This window comes from Podarcis erhardii, assembly GCF_964252035.2.
Source record: "Podarcis erhardii genome assembly, chromosome: 9".
In the NCBI taxonomy this organism is placed as follows: domain Eukaryota; kingdom Metazoa; phylum Chordata; class Lepidosauria; order Squamata; family Lacertidae; genus Podarcis; species Podarcis erhardii.
Window position 1 is genome coordinate 34,778,036 of NC_138512.1, and position 17,787 is coordinate 34,795,822.

Consider the following 17,787-nt stretch of genomic DNA (forward strand, 5'->3'; position numbering starts at 1 on the left):
TATTATTGATTAATTTTTTTGTTGCTTTAGCTTGCCCAAGGCAACCAAAAGCAACTTGCAAACAAACAAGCCAAAAACAAAACCCACACAGATACATTGAAACCATTAAAAACATTCTACCCACTTCTAATAGCCTACAGATAGTTAAAAGCCAAAAGCCTGGTTATAAAGGAATTGTTTCGCATGATACCTAAAGATATATAAGAAGTGGGATATAGAGCTTCTGCTCCCAGGAAACTAAAAATTCATAGAATTTCTTCCCATCCCCAAACAAATCCCTGAACACACCCCTCCACTTTCACCGCCTACGAATGGGTCTTTGGAAGTGGGGTGGTATTATGCAGATTTGTTCTCTCTCCTTTGTGAGTATCAGAGTCTTTTGTTGAAACATTACCTTTTATGAGAACTACAAACTGTTCAGTGATTTTAAAAAAAACAAACTTGAGGAAATGTAACACTATTGTCAATAGTAACACTTTGTGGTCTTGTAAAAGGAGTTAATCGCTTTTAAAAAAAAATGTGTGCAAGTTCCTTAAGAACAGTCTCCACCTAACAACCAGGAGGATTATAAATGTTTGATTAAGGATGTTTGACCTGTAGGCCCAAGTCAGAAATACGCTTGCACCTTAGTTTGAAATAGTGATAGCACCCAAACCTGTAATTTGGGATGACCTTGCTGAACCCTTGGGTTCAGTTTCTGTTGCAGCATTTGCCTTTTCCTTTCCCACCCCAACCTGGGTAGCAGGACAGAGAGGCCGCGCACTGAGTCCTTGGTTAGGCCTTCAGCTCTGCTACAGCAGTGCCCATCTCAATATAAGGAACAGTATAGGATGCTGTTTTGAATACTTGCAACACAAACTATTGGAAATGTAGCTCTCATTATTCTACTAAAGGCAACAGACGCTCTGAGGACTGTATTTACCATAGGCGCCGACTCCATGGGGCCTGAGGGGGCCCGAGCCCCCTCAAAAATTCGTTTGGGGGGGCTCTGCCCCCCCAATAATTTAAGAAAATTATTAGTTATATTATGCTTTCTAAAATCACAAAATTATGTTGGTATTTTTTATTTTCCTTTTTTGACGATAGTTACCTTTTAAAATACATTCAGTAATGAGTTAAAACAAAGCCACTCCCGATCTAGAGAGGGGGTGGGGTTGCGGGCTCTCGACCCATCAACAATCTCGCGGGGCTGGCGTCAGCCCCGCGAGAAGCGGGGATTCCCCCTAGCTCATTAATATTCACCGCCCACGGCGGCAGCCAATCGGCTGCCGCAAAGGGGGCCCTCACAGGTTCACTTAAGGTCGGGGCAGCCCGGGGCTCGCCCCTTTCGTTCCCCCAGCAGCAGCGGTTTGGAGGTCTTGGGCCCCCCCCAATATTTTTTATAAGTCGGTATGGGCCCCCGCCCCCCCAATATTTTTATAAGTCGGCGCCCCTGGTATTTACTATGAGTTGTATTCAAAGTAGCACTAAGTGGCAAGGGGAAGCCAGTCAGATGAGTGGGGTACAATTATTATTATTATTATTAAGCTCATTGTGCAAGTGGAACAACTTCTGTCTGCGCAATTGGACTTCTTCCAGTCTCCCCTCACCAGCCATAGCTGTCAACTTTTCCCTTTTCTTGCGAATTTCCCTTTACAAAAGGGAAACGTTAACAGCTATGCCATCAGCACCCCCTAATTCTGTTCTGGCAGATCCCCCAACACTCTGGATCAGATTTGGGATTGCCATGGGGTCAGGGTCCTGTTGTGGAAGTCGTTCCACTCACACAGTTATTCAGTTGAATACTGCCCTATAATTCCTCGCATTTGGGGATACCTCTGCAGCTGCACCAACAACTTAACAGGAGCCCTACCACAAAGCTGCTCCCACTGTTGTTGATCCCTGGTAAGCTTTTGAGAAAGGGAAGTAGTGGCAGAGGGCTTGGAGAGATGGCTTCAGGGTAAAACCCATTGCAAATTATCACTAAGCTGGGACTGTTGATAGTACTTCTGAGCCCAAACACCTTGTTACACAAGCAGGTCTCCTCCAACCCCATGGCTGTTTTGAAAAATTGGATGGATTGGTGTCCTTTAGTTCTTTGTTTGTTCCCTTTGTTTAAGCTCCTTAAGTTTGGGTATCTATAGCCAGACATAAGTTAATAGCAAGTATGTATAGTAATAATGCAGGAATTACAAATACTCTCTGGACACTGTTTGCCGTCCCTAGAATCTTGTGTTGATTTCTCCATACACTCTGGAGACCAGAGGCCAACAGCGCCTAGAAATCTTATCAAGGAACCGTGAAACCTCAATATCCCTGATTTTTTACGGTTCTTCTCCCTCTTGCTGCCTTTTTTTGTTGCCATGCCCTGTTGATTCTTCTTGCCTATGCAGGAGGTAAGGAACTTTGGGATTTGTTCTCAAGAGAGAGAGTCTTCCTCTTTCTGTATTTCACATTGCAAACTATAGGGTTTCCCCTAGAATACATTCTGTGTATGGGGACTCTCTCAGGCCACACCCATCACCAGAGCTGCTTTGCACCTTCTTCTTACGTGTTTTTGCCTGTCTGTAGTGTGTCCTTGCACTCTGACCATGCTTCTTGTTTGACTGGAGGGAGGGAAGTGTAAGTGTGAAGAAACCAACTCACCATACAAAGGTAAAATTCATACGTCTTGCTCCTCCCACTTTCGCATCTGGCCCTGTGCACCACTTTCATGTGGCCCCCTGGAAGGCTGTCTTGAAAAGGATTTGGACGCTGGGCTGAAAACGTTTCCCTGCTCCTGTTCTAGAGGAGGGCCTGGTCTAGCAGCTCACCAGAATATACTGCTTGCCTTATTCCAACACTGATTTTGATATGGCTCTAGCAAATCTTATGAGATCTACCAAAGTCTCTAGACACCCTGTATAGATAAAGGGATATAAGTTTGCATACACATCCTCTAAAGCACGATCTACAATTTAGCCTTGTCTTTCTCTTCCTAGTAGGAATGCACTATTGTCCCGTAACAAGTCAAGCCCTTTTGGACACCTGGAACTCAATAAAATGTACCACTTTCCATGTTTGGATCTTGCTTCTGCTTCTGTTTTAGGAAAGGAAGCAAGGAGGACAAGCACACAAAATTAGATTTGCTCCTTATTCCTGTCTCTGACTAATGGCTGATTCATTACGCGCACTGGAAAACAGAAGGGTGTTGTTGCCTGCGCATTGCTGAACCATAGGAAACATATGAAATAGGAATAGATGAAAGAGTTCCCTAGCAGGTGCAGATTGTATTTCTCTAACCACTGAGTGGCTGCAAACAGGGATTAGGGGCAATGGCTTCCAGATCAGAGCATGGCTTTCGTAAACAGAGCCCTGAGCCCTAGCAAATATTTTTTTGGAAATTAAACACTGGAAACAGTTAAATGGGGGGGGGGAGGCAAGTGGTGTGGCAGGGAGGTTGCAGGCAGAAGATGGGGGGAATTAGCCCAAGAGTCCTGATTTTGCATTTCTCTCCTTCATTCTTAACAATAAGAGGGATTTAACTGCCTGATACATATGTGGTGTTAACGTGCATATATTCCACATGCACTGCAGCTTTGAAGAAGCAGCAGTACTCAAAGTCATTGCCTGGGGTATTCTTGTAATGAGTTAAACAAATATCTAATAAAGAGATACAGCTGTTTCTGGAATAATAGCTTTGTGTACCAAGCTACAGAGAGTGACTTGCCCGCCCTCATAAATAAACAGGGCTTCTAAATAAATCCAGATGATTTATGCAGCTGTCGTATTCACAAGCCCCTCAGAACTCCTCCAAAGAATAGATGAAATCAACCAAGCAAGGAACTAAGTGAACTTTTTTTTAAAAAAAAGACCTTCATATATATCTATATCTATATCTATATCTATCTATATCTATATCTATATCTATATCTATATCTATATCTATATCTATATCTATATCTATATCTATATCTATATCTATATCTATATCTCTATCTATCTATCTATCTATATATATATATATATATGATCTTCACCTCAGCTGCACAGTGTCGTTTCTGTTTACCAGATTTTTACCAGCAGAGCAATATTGTTTAAAAGGCATGCAGATAAATTTCAACACAAAAAATCCACTAAACCATTTTCATACAGAAAAAGTATGTTTCTTTATGGAAGAACTTTACTCTTTTCTTCTCTTTCTTTTTTATTTCAGCCTTAGCATTGATTCAGATGCTATATAAAACTCTGGGGACTGCAGATGTGGGAATCTCTCATGCTTCTGAATCCCTGCCCCCCAGTAATGTTTCCGGACAGCAGCTCTCATCATGTCTGACCATTGGCTATGTTGTCTGGGGCTGATGGAAGTTGGAGGTCAACAATATCTAGAGAGACGCTTGAGACCTAGGGGATTCAAAGATTGCTGCTCCCATATGAACCCACCTGGAATGCAGGGATTGGACTGAGAGTCGTCCCTCCCCCCCCCTTATCTGTGCCTTGAGCGTTATAATTTTATTGGAAATTCAAACACGAAAGTGATTTTTGCATCCATAATCCAATTCATAACCAATTCATATAGGTGATATCCTACGTATATGATATCCAATTCATATAGGTGATATCCAGCATTAATCATGCTCAGAGTAGATCCATCAAAATCAGTAGACATGTTACTTAAGTTCATTAATTTCAGTGGGTCTCCTTTTGAGGATGATTAATGTTGGAATGTAATGTGTGATGACATTTAGGGCACAATCCTGTGGTCACTAAGAAGGCATCCCGGGAGCCATGGGATTTTGCAGTGTTCCTTCCCCTGTTCCCCCAAGATTGCCCCCAGGTGGAGCTGGGGAGAGATGAAAGCCCTACAGCTGGAATACCTCTTTCTCCTCAGGCTACCTCCTTTACTATCACAAATTCTCCCTCTCCTACTCATACTAGATTGCTCTGCCCATTGATAGTAGCCAAAGGATATTCCAAGTTGTGCTCTTTAAAAGAAAATGAAGGTGACACCTTCTGGTATCAAGACCTGTTGTTACGATCCATATTCTGAAGGCATTTACAAGTCAAAGAAAGATTTTGCTGGGGCCATGCACAAAGAAAAAACTAAGATAGCTTGGCTAATTTCATTGGTACTTGCTACTCCGCAAGTGAGCAAATAGCTAGAGAGGTGGAGGATGTTGGCTTTTTGCACATTTTCTATTCTCAAGGAGAGTCCATATTCAAAGTTCAATACTTTATAAATTGGGAAATTATTATTAGTCATGATGGTAGCACTAATAATTAATTCACGAATCACCTTTTACAGATCTGTCTCAAGGTGATTTGCAAACATATAAAAACCACAAACATATGTTTAAAAACAATACAAAGAACAACTGCAAGTAGGGTTTGAAATGCATAACATAAGACAGAGACCTTTTCATTTGGCTGGAAAAACTTGTCGAAATGCAACTCCTCTGCCAATTATTGCAATCATTCATTGCTTTTCAATTGCTGCATGGAATGTGGCTGTGCAAGTATCATAAGCACTTATGCACAGTGCCTGTGGCATTGCTTGTGAAAAGCAAACACAGCCTTCTTCCTGTTCCCATGCCACTTTTACTTAATTGTTAAAAATATTCTTGCTGCTTGTAGGTCCTCCATTGTGCTATTTCGTAATTATGCAGCTCTCTGATACTTGTGTTTTAAGGGTGCTTCCAGACTGGGTGTGTGTTGTAGGTTTGGTGTTCCTCAGTTTATTTGCTTCTAAAGAAGGCTAACAGCAGCTTGGTTTTCCCCACAGCTAGGCTATACCCCGTCCTGCAGAGATTCAAATCCCTGCTGATAAGGAAATGCAGTATCACATGAAGGCTGCAATCCCCATCCCACTTTCTTGAGAGTAAGTCTCATTGACATTTTTATGATTTGGCAAAATTCCCCCCTTACGCCATTTTTACACCCGAAAACCAGCACGTCAGGAATTTACCTGACGTATGCAAGCCTACATAATTACACTGTAAATGTTCTAGGGTGGAACTTATACAAATGTAATACCAAGGACAAAAAATGTCCCAATAAACTTGGAAGGCAGAAACTGTTTTGACTTCACAAGCTCATAAGAAAGAAATAAGAGTATCACTCATTTTAAATCCAGATTTACTTTTGTTGTGCTGTTGCGTTTGTTGGGTTGTGATTTTCCAGCCCATATCTATAGGTATAACTAAAATTACTTGAATCTGTGAGCAGATGAAAGAAATTATTATACAGTCCTTTCCCCAAAATTAATGATGTGCCTGAAACTGATTGCTATGAGAGAAGTTATTGCATCTACACTCCACCCAGAACTGGTATTGGAGTGATTAAATGCTTCATTTGCACATTACAACATGTGATTTGTAGATGTGGCAGAGTGATGTGGCTTCAAATTTGACTGCAGGTCCAGTGTATGGTAATAAGTATCACAAAACAGATTTGTTTGCAAAGAATGCACTCATGCCAACTGCTAAGAGAAATACTATGCTAAGAGAAATATAATATGTACCTGGGTAAGTTTAGCCTTGATTTGAATATACCTGTCAATTTTCCCATGATAAACATACAGTACCTTTTGTATTCCATCATGGAGTGGGGTGGGGAAAACAAATGAGACAAAACAAACAAACCCTGCTGTTCCTGATTGGTAAGACTGGGGATGGAAAGGACCCTGCCTAACATAATCCTATGCATGTCTATTCAGAAGTAAGTTACATTCCTAGGTAGGAATGAATGGACAGAGTTTCTCATTTTCCCCTAACCAGTTCTCCGCATTTCCTAAGAACGCTTACTAATGAGTGATCCCCATTGAACAGAATGGGACTTACTTCCAAGTAAACATGAAGAGGGTTACACTGTTAGGCTGTGTCTAAGGCTCTACACTCTTTCTAGGAAGCAAGTTCCCTTGAAGACAGTAGATCTTTCTTTTGAATAATGCATAGGATTGTACTACATCAGATCATACTATATTCCTTTTTCTGCTTGCTGCAGGGAAGTTGGGAGAGGGGAAGAAAGAGATTTTATTGTGAGAGAAGGTATGCACACATGCATTTTGGCATAGTAACTTTCAGATGGGTGCGGTGCTTTGAAGATGCTGCCATAGTATATAAGTTGAGTGTGTTTCAGTGCCTATAATTCAGCTAGCACTAGTGAAAAGGATGGGGATGGAGAGATCCCAGAGGTGATGTTGTTCAACTATAAATGGCTCATAGAGTTGGAGACAATTGCTTGCTCATATAAAAACTGTGAAAAGCCAGAGAGATCACAGCTACCAATGAGTGGGACTTATCGATCACCCTTTCTAGCCTGTCATTGCCTTGAGTTCACATCGTTGAGACTGCACATTAACCAGTGAACTTTTGAACCCAATGTGTTGCCAGAAGCGGAGCACATGCTGTACACCCGGGGGAGGGGCCATGAGGGTGGGGTGAGCATCCCAGGGGGTGAGACGCCCATGGGGGCAGAGCGACCTGTTCATGGGGGATGGAGCGAGCCACCCATGGTGGGCTGCTTCCTGGGCGGGAAGGGAGCTGGGCCACTTTGCCAGCAGGCTTCCTCCCTTCCCTCTTCCTTTTGACAGCTCAGGGGAGGTTCCCCCCCCCCAGGAGGCAACCACGACTCCCAAGCCTCCCCCAACTTGGGAGTCGTGGCCAAATGTCACCCCCCTCAGTGATGACACCAGTGGCGAACCGCCCCCACCGCACCACCTTCTTCCACCTCTGTGTGCTGCATCAGTAAATCCTAATGTTTTGCCTTTCCTTCCAAGCCAAAATCTGTAGGTTGCAGTACATTGGTTTGGATACTCTTAAAACATGTCTTCGTGAAATTTAGAGGCTCCTATGTCATTATAAAGGGTTGCATTAATTAATTTGCAGGGCACAGTACCACATAAAGAGGTGGCCAAGCATTGCTTTGTTGTGTTGGGATTAATGGGAGTGTGACAACATTTTGCTTCCATAACGCTTTCTACTCTTCATTACATGACACAATCAAGGGAAGGATTACAACTGAGGGCTGTGAAAATCCTCACCAGCCATGGACTTGTTAACCATTTGAAGCTACTGGGCTAGCCTAATTTCTGCAGAAGCTTTTTGCAGACCATTCCTTTTGGTGTTTCTGCTGTTGGGCAATTCTCATCAGGGAGGAAAGAAAAGCCTCCTGGTCCTTACAGCACTTGTTCTGGACATCAGCTGTTTGGTGTTTCTTGAAACACTAATACAGGGAGGCAGCAACAGCAGAGAGATGGTTATTTACTCTCTGGGCACATTTTCTCAAGTCCTAGTGTGCTACAGCTGCTTCCAAGGATTGCTGGACTATTCTGCCCCCGTGACTCAACTGCCCCCGTGACTCAACTATTGTTGCTCTATTAATAATATCAACCACATTGCACTGCTTTAATGGAACAGATCACAACTTACATTCTGGATCTAGTGAAACCTTAATTGCATCGCCAGTAGAGAGGTTTTTTGCTGGATAATTGACTGCTAAAAGGTTATAATAATTCAAATGTGTTTCAGGGCTCTGCCTGCATTATAAGCTATGACCTTAGCTACATTCTGTCACACAAAAATCATGTGTGCTTAAATATTTTTGCATCCCCCCCCAGCAGCCTTTTACATATGTGCTTATGTGATTACCTCTCGATGTTGTAGGATTACACCTCCCATCATCCCTGACCATTGGCCATGTTTCTTGAGTTTGATGGGAATTGGAGTCCAGAAACATCTGGAGGATACCACATTGGCTACTCATGGTGTAAGCAGGTTGGCAAGCTGGATTGGTTAAGGACATATTATTCCACTTTCAGTAATGTTCCTCACTCCCATTTGCTGATATTACTTGTCTTGTTTTGCAGGGTATTATTTTCTTGGCTCTTAAAATTTCATGGATCGAGGTTAATATTACCCGTGGCTTCTTCAGGACAGTGCACTACACGATTCCTGGCCCATCCTTAAGTCTGCTCTGCAGTGCACAAGAAGACAGATGAACATGTTCAGCCGCCACCTCCTTTTGTACTATTGGACTACCGTACACCTTTCCATCTTGCTAGCAGTCTTGACAGCTGCTGAAGATGTCACGAACAGCACTTTAAACCACACTCATATGCTCTTAGGATCTTTGCCTGTGGTTGTCTCCAGAGTTGATCACATTATAGTCAAAGAAGGTTACAGTGCCTTGATTGACTGCAACGTTCAAGGTAATCCGGGGCCAGAGTACAAGTGGTACAACTCCAACGGCCATTTGCTGAAGGAAGATGGGAATACAGGTATGTAATGGTGGAGCTAACACATGGTCCGCCTAGTGCATACATGAGATGCTACAGTTATTGTGTTACATATTTATTTTTTAAAGATATTTCCCACTTGCCTTCCTGAGCAAATTCCCTCACAGGACAGCTTTCATGAAGTAAAATGCTGTATACTAAAGGTAAAGGGACCCCTGACCATTAGGTCCAGTCGTGCACGACTCTGGGGTTGCGGTGCTCATCTCACTTTATTGGCCGAGGGAGCCGGCATATAGCTTCCAGGTCATGTGACCAGCATGACAAAGTCACTTCTGGAGAACCAGAGCAGCGCACGGAAACGCCGTTTACCTTCCCACTGGAGTGGTACCTATTTATCTACTTGCACTTTGACGTGCTTTTGAACTGCTAGGTTGGCAGGAGCAGGGACCGAGCAACAGGAGCTCACCCTGTTGTGGGGATTTGAACCGCCGACCTTCTGATCTGCAAGTCCTAGGCTCTGTGGTTTAACCCACAGTGCCACCCGTGTCCCTCTGCTGTATACTAGGGATGGCTATATATGAGGACCCCCAAAGCATATATATTTTTGCTCTGTCCCCCACCATTTCTTGTAACAGTGGCACAAATGGGGCATGAGTTGAGTGGAGAAGTTTAAATCCTTCGACCTAACCCAACACCCTGATAGGGATTCAGCTCTCCTCCTTCCCCAGTCATCAGCTGGATCATTTGACAGATTGTGGCCTGTGTGTGCAAATAAGAATGTGGGGTAGTCTCTCCCACTTTGGGCCATGCTCACCTATGGCACGCAACCCCTGGAGGACTGGTCATGGGCGAAGGTGGCCAAAAATGGTTCACAACCCCTACTGTACACCATAAGCACATAATAACAAACCTTCATTTAGAAACAGTAAAATGAAATAACCCATGAAAGTGATGGCAGCAGCAAAGATGAGGTCAGCGTGACAATGCCAATAAGTAAATAAAGTGCAGCTGAACATAGAATGTCATTTCAGCACCAGTTCAGGTTGATAGGATTAGAGAACCGTTTTTAGGAATATGTATCAGTTTACAGCACCTGTGCTCAATGGCACTATATCAGGGCAGGACTTTGGGGCAGACGTCCAGGGCCCTGCCCAGCAGAATGAGCAGCAGGGCAGGCTTGCCACATTTTGAAGTAAGTGGAGTATGACATATCGCTATCTCATTTATTTATTAAATTTAGATCCCACATCTTCCTCTAAAGCAGGCATGGCCAAACTCGGCCCTCCAGCTGTTTTGGCACTACAACTCCCATCATCCCTAGCTTAAGAAGAAGAAGAGGAAGAAGAAGAGTTTGGATTTCATATCCCGCCTTTCACTCCCTTTAAGGAGTCTCAAAGCGGCTAACATTCTCCTTTCCCTTCCTCCCCCACAACAAACACTCTGTGAGGTGAGTGGGGCTGAGAGACTTCAAAGAAGTGTGACTGGCCCAAGGTCACTCAGCAGCTGCATGTGGAGGAGCGGAGACGCGAACCCGGTTCCCCAGATTATGAGTCTACCGCTCTTAACCACTACACCACACTGGCTTAACAGGACCAGTGGTCAGGGGTGATGGGAATTGTAGTCCCAAAACAGCTGGAGGGCCAAGTTTGGCCATGCCTGCTCTAAAGGATCCCATGTCAATACTAAAATAATACAATTAAAACTCCTTTTTTAAAAAACAAAACAGTTCAAATCTCCTAATGCCCTTGAATAGCAGCTGGTACAGAGCAACCATGAGAGGAGCCTTGCTTGTGGACTGCCCTGGAGCAACTGGCTGGGCAAGAAGCAGGTTTTGTTTTCTGCAGTCGCTTCCTGTGCAGCTAACTATGCGCAGCAGAAACATGCTTACACATTTTCTGCCCAAAGAAAGCAAAGGAAGGAACAAGCTGAACTGTGGAGGACAGAATTTCAGAAGCAGCGTAGGAGGCTCACAGCACATGCTTTTGTGCTCTGAGTGATTCCGCTAGAGTTTGAATGACGCCGCTGGGGCTCAAAAGACCTGCAATTTGCAGCGATGTTATTTAAAGCACTTGCAAAGCACCTCTCCCTGTGACAGGCAGGAGGACTGCCTGTGGTGTCCAGGGCAAGGTGTGCAAGGGCACAGAGGGCGGCCTTGCCTTTGCCACTGCAAGCCATCAGTGTTCCCTGCCCACCTGCTCCTTGCTCATGCACTCTGCTCTCAGTTTCTTTCCCCATCTAGTTGCTCTAACCCAGACATTTATGTTGGGGTTTCTGGCATTAGGCAAGTGTTGCAGCTCTGTGGGGGAGCACTGACTTTGCATGCAGAAGGTTCCAGGTTCAAATCCTGGCATCTTCAGGTTCAGCTGGGAGGGACTCCTGTCTGAAATCCCAGAGAGCGTCTGCCGATGTGACCAATGCTGAGCTAGGTGGATGGTCGCTTTCTCTCAGTATAAGGCAGCTCTCTGTATTCCTAAAAGGTTGGGTAACCAGTGAGGAGGAGAGCCTTTGCCAGAGAGCTCCTGTCAGGCAGATGAGACAGTACTTGGCTAGATGAACCAAATTAGTCTGACCTGGTATAAAGGAGCTTCCTAAGGTGGGAGAAGCTGCTTTAACCTCTCTCTTCCCCCAGTTCTGCGTTTTAATGCCTGTAGTCATTGCCTAAAAATGAATATATATGAGAAAATCTCTGTTAGGTGCATTTAAGTCTATTTATGTTACTGGGCTTAACCTTGTCTAACTGTGCTAAATTTTGTTCCTTGGTTAGAAGACTGGTTCATGTTTCAACTTGCTTACAAAACCACTTAAATTCCATTTACTCGCACAAGATACATTGGCTTTTGGACCACAGGATGCCCTTCAGGTCAGATGAATTTAAAAGTTCCAAAAGTTGTTCTTGCTTCCTTTATTTTGATCACAGCACACAGCCAGTTTAGCCACTGAGCAAGATAAACCATAGCAATCCTGACAGGATATGTTTGGGTTATTGTCTTGGCCCATATAGAAATGTAATAAAATATAACCATTATTATTATTGTGGAGAACAAATCTATGTGGGTGTTCTGCTCGCATGTAAACCCTATATGTGAGTGGGTCAAAATATGTAAGCTCCACCCCACTCCCACCACTCTCCAGCTTTGGAAAGAGGGCGGGGGTCATGTGTTGCAGGGACAGGAGCTTCCATTATTCATGGAGGATCACCCCCCACACACACCAAGTTTGAGGGCGGCAGGGATAGCCATTTGGGGACAGGCTTAGCGCACTGTCTTTGCATTCTCATGGTCCTAGATGCACGCAGAATGCCCAAATAGGACTGTTGTAGAACATTATTTCCAAGTTATTTGCAGATAGCATTGATGCATGGTTGTGATAAAAAAATATATATTCTGCTGACACTTAGTTTGCTTAAACAAAGGCATTTTACTGATCACTTTTGCATTCTTTCCAGCAGGGAAATGGATTTTTGACAACGGGCAATTGAACATTACTAGTGTGTCATTTGAGGATCGAGGGAAATACATGTGTGTCGCTTCTAACATCTATGGCCAAGCAAATAACACAGTGACTCTGAGGGTTGTCTTTACCTCTGGAGATATGGGGGTCTACTACATGATTGTATGTCTTGTAGCATTTACCATTGTCTTGATCTTAAACATCACTCGGCTGTGCATGATGAGCAGCCACCTAAAGAAGACTGAGAAAGCGATCAATGATTTCTTTCGGACGGAAGGGGCAGAAAAGCTGCAGAAGGCTTTTGAGATTGCGAAACGCATCCCAATCATCACATCGGCAAAGACCCTTGAACTTGCCAAAGTCACGCAGTTCAAGACCATGGAGTTTGCCCGCTACATTGAAGAGCTGGCTAGGAGCGTCCCGCTGCCCCCTCTCATCATGAACTGCAAGACTATCATGGGAGAAATCATGGAGGTGGTGGGGCTAGAGGAGCAGGGCCATAACTCTGTAAGGCAGTCAGCTGTAGGACAAGAGACTGCTGAGACGGAAGAGATGTACATGATTCCCAACTCCCTAAAGCGTAGCAACTCTTTCACCGCTGACTCAGATGCTTCCTCTCTGCACGAACCACCACTGAAGATTGCGATAAAAGTGTCGGTCCACCCGTTGGCTAAAAAGGACTGGGTGGATGACCAGTCACACGGCAGTATACAATTGGAAATTAAAAAGGAGAAGGAAGAGGAGGAAATTGTCGAAGCGCCAGAAGAACCTCCTGAGCCGGCCTCAGAGCCTCCCAGTGAACCGAACCCTCCTGAGACAACTCTGGGAAGCAACATGGACACATGCACTGTTTACGAAAGCCATGTATGACACAATCTTCAAATCTATGCATAGCAAGAATATTAGGTGGAGCACTCTTTAAAAACAAAAACAAAAAGGATAATGTTTTTGCCAATAAGCCTTACCTAAAGACTATCATAGCAAAAGCCTGCATGTATGGATTACTGGGGCCTTTCTTCCTGAGGGTCGAACCAGACATTACGGCTGAATACACGCCATACATTTAAAGTGCATCTCCCCCACCCCCTCCCAAAACAGAATGCTGGGAAGTCAAATTTATCCCTCATAGCTACAATTCCCCGCACCCTAAACAAACTACAGTTCTCTGGATTCTTGGAGGGGGTTATTTTAAATGTATGGTATGTACCCACTTAGCATGACTAGCAATCACACCTGGTTGTGTTTTGGTTTGAAATTTAAATACCACACATGGGATTCTCCACTTTTCGACTTGGGTTGGGAGTCTGGGGGTTTGTGGAACCCAGGAGATTTAACCTTTTCTCTCCAGCCACAACCCCAACGAACCTCTTCCCTACACTCTGCATGTGCAGCATTTAGCAGCAAAAGTTTCCATTGCTGAAAAAAATCTGGTCCCACCACACATCTGATGCAGAAAGAGGAAACCTTGATGTAGCTGCTAATTGTGCTATGAAAGTCTGGCTCGGCCGGCCCTTAGTTTAGTCAGGAGGTTTGTGAAGGAATAATTGCTATTACACTAATATGAATTGCATTTTAATGTTCAGGAGATTTTTTTTAAAAAAATCACAAAATATTTACCTCAGAATTGTTTGGGTCAGCGTTGCTTGTGATGGGTACTTGTAATCCATGTATAGTGCTTGGAAACAGGACTTATAAGTCTGGGTCCCCGAAGATCCTTGACTTCGGAGCAGGGCTGCTGAAGTCAACGGAACTATTGTTTTGTTCTACTATTGAAATGTTTCTCAGTTTATGTAACACAGCAAAGAGGTTCTCCCCACCCCCACCCCCCCGCCTGCCTTGCCTCTTTCTGCTCTGTGACTTGCTCCCTTACGTGTCTCTTGTGACTTTGCTCCCATGATTTTGTAATGCTGTTCAAGAGGGAGCATTTCCCTAGCCAAATGAAAATCTATGTGGGATGCCATTTACTAGCGCTTTGTAGCAAGCAAGAAGAAGGTCAGATGAATTTATTTCATTTGAAAGCAGGCAATTTGTATTTAGAGCATGTGGAGTGGGTGAGGGTGGAGCGGGGGAAATGTCCTCCTTCTTTTGCTCCTTTGGAAGAAAGAGCCCAACAAATGTTGCTCCATGGGGAGGGTACACTAAGCCACTTGTTTCCATTGGAAGAGGGCTATTTGTCTCCAGCTAGAAAGCTTTATACAAACAGTGAGTGCAGTCTGGAGCACAGTTGCCCACTCCCCCAGCTATGATGGCCACGTGCAAAGGAGAACTTGGCCCCTTGTGTAAGAGAGGAAGTTCTACAGGTGATGTTTGTCATGAAGGGACTTAGACGCAGCGGTTCTCAACCTGTGGGTCCCCAGATGTTGTTGGACTGCAACTCCCATCATCCCTGAGCTCTGGCCTTGCTAGCTAGGGGTGATGGGAGTTGTAGTCCAACAACATCAGGTTGAGGGAGGCTGCCCTAACCTATGCACAATACTGTTGAATTGTAATGAAATGTGAATGCAGGTCACTGTGTAGCATGGGAACAGCACTTGCAAATCTATGATTTGGAGGGGAATTCAATTATTTGCTCAGATGTTTGGAAAGAAGCCATTCAACCTCTGTGAAGTCAATGAATGTAAATCTACACTGGCATTTATGGGCAGCCTGGTATTGGGCAAGTCTTGAGCTGAAGGATAACTTCACTGCATAAATTATGTGAACATATTGAAGGATGCAGGATGTAACAATCATAGTGATCTGGTTTATATCTTATTAGTTATAATGTAGGTCCACAGGCGCCAATCGCTGTGGCACAGATGGTCATCTTAGCATAGCTCCAGCAGATTCTACTTGCCAGACGTCACCAAGAAGCATATAGTTTTCCTACAAGATCAACTCTTGCATAGCCAGAGAGTCATTATGTATATACTTTAATAGACAGCCTGTGCTAAGGAAAACATAGCAGTACATTAAATGCTCACAAGAAATGTCTTCTGATCTCACTGAGGCTCCTTTTAGGAATCTCAGAAGAGACCTACTGGATCCAACACTACTGGATCAGATGCAAAGGTGAAAAGTCTGTGTGGATGAGTATACTAGCTCCACCTCCCATTGTTCTGGTCACTCTCTGTGAGATGAGTGGAGACTGCCCTCTTGTACTTGTGAATTCTCCCTGCACATTTTAGAACACTGAGAGTACAGGGCAGCCAACTCTCAACTTGTGGAGGATGCAAAGAATGACAATGTGGGTGTGCCAGCACACCCCCCTCATGTATTTATTTAGTATGCCATGCAAATGTCTAGATGGGGCTTTTGTTAAAAAGGATTTCTTAAGCTGCCACAAGTTGCATGTATAGTCTTAGCACTTAGATGCCTATTTGATTGCTGTCACTACTCAGGAATTTATAGATCTAAGCAGAGCCTTTGCCCCAAGAAAAGCTCGGATGAGTTAGAAAGAGAAATAAATTAACTCAAACATTCTCCTTTCCCTCTCTGCTTTCAGCTTTTCTTCCTTCCATTCATTCACTTAGAACACCCTCCTTGTGTGCAGCTATTCACAAGACCTATACATTAGACTATAGCTACTTAACCTGGAGTCACCATATTTAAATCCATGTGACTTTTCCATAGCAAATGGTCCAAGAATTAAGCTTGTCCAAAGATTAAGCCCTGTCTTTCATCTATTTACATGTCTGTGAAGTTCGGATGTGGATATACTGAGTGCTGAACTGCAGACTTCCCATTTTACTTTGTGGAATTTCATAGCTTCTATATTCCTTCAAGATGATGTTATTTGGGGAGGGGGGAATTGGGGGGGGAGGAATTCCATAAATTAGCATTTTAGCTTTGGAATAGTTGTGCATCAGTAACAGACTACAGGCCTATACACACTTAGCATGAGAGTAAATCCCTTTGTACTCAGTGGAACCTCTGAGTAGGCATGTGTAGGATTGCACTGTTAAATGCAGTATACTGTAACAGCAAAATTAAATTTCAAAAGGAGTGTAGATGCTGCTTATTGCCTATTATTTTTAAAGGCAACCCTTTTCTTAACAGTCTTACTGTGTTCAGTATTTGATATGCACAGGCAATGAGTCATGCAAACCTCAGACTAGATAAAGTTCCTGCCCTGGAGAGCTTGCAACTGAAAACCAAGATTAATACGTGAAAAGGAGCAAATGGCACATGCAGCTTATATTTATTTTGTGCAGCACTATATAAACTAAATGGCAGCAGGTTAAGACAACAAAGGGTCTCCTAGCATTTTAAAGATTTAACCAATTTAATCTTCTGTGCACAAGAATTTACTTCAGCCAGTTGAACCTGTTTCCCTCCAGAAGTTTTGAACTGCAAACTCCCCTCAGCCCCAGACAGCACCTGGAACAGGAGCAGGGTTTATGGGAGTTGTTGTCCAAAACATCTGGAAAGCACAACATTCTGGGAGGCTGCTCTACATCAGGTGCATGGCGTTATCCTCAGTTGTAAGGTATATGTATTCAGGGGGTGGGAACTAAAAAGTGGTATTAAATAGCAATGACGTGCACACAAGTACCACCTGTAACAGTTAAATTAAAGCTTTAAAATGTATGCAAAATAACCATAGTGATCATCAGGCTGAACCAAGCAGCTTGGTTCTTTGGCAGTGTCTTGGCAAAGCAAAAACAGAAAGGAACACTTCTCACCATATGTGCTGTTCTTTCCTGCGTTTCCATGTGTCATTGTCAGCTCTTAGCAGGGCTCTGGAGTGTGGTCTTAGGCTAAAAGCTCAAGAAGAACCCTTTCCCTGTCAGGGTGAAGGTAACTCCACAAATAAGAGGCTTGAGGAGCTACATCACTGGATTATGGTTTAAATAGGTTGTGCAGGAAAAACCAATGTGGTATTCCTCCATGTGTTGTTGACCTACAACTCCCTCCATCCCTGATCATTGACCATGGGCCTGATGGGAGTTAAAAAGGTAAAGGGACCCCTGACCATTAGGTCCAGTCGTGGCCGACTCTGGGTTGCGGCGCTCATCTCACTTTATTGGCCGAGGGAGCCAGCGTACAGCTTCCAGGCCATGTGGCCAGCATGACTAAGCCGCTTCTGGCGAACCAGAGCAGCGCACGGAAATGCCATTTACCTTCCCGCCGGAGTGGTACCTATTTATCTACTTGCACTTTGA

The 17,787-nt window shown here is 43.9% G+C and overlaps 2 protein-coding genes across 2 annotated transcripts in view; both read left to right on the top strand.

Annotated features, from left to right (window-relative positions):
- Positions 1 to 9,096, top strand: part of AADAT (aminoadipate aminotransferase) — a 78,551-nt gene extending 69,455 nt beyond the window's left edge. Inside the window, exon 30 of the mRNA XM_081877545.1 lies at positions 8,825 to 9,096. Coding sequence (XP_081733671.1) covers positions 8,825 to 8,956 — 132 coding nt within the window. The 3' untranslated portion in view covers positions 8,957 to 9,096. The remainder of the gene's footprint in view (positions 1 to 8,824) is intronic.
- On the top strand, positions 9,073 to 13,513 carry MFAP3L (microfibril associated protein 3 like; the record flags this gene model as incomplete). The annotated part of the gene is made up of 2 exons (XM_081877546.1): positions 9,073 to 9,235; positions 12,639 to 13,513. The coding sequence occupies 2 exons, from the start codon at positions 9,073 to 9,075 to the stop codon at positions 13,511 to 13,513; spliced, it is 1,038 nt and encodes a 345-aa protein (XP_081733672.1).
- Positions 13,514 to 17,787: the final 4,274 nt, after the last annotated feature.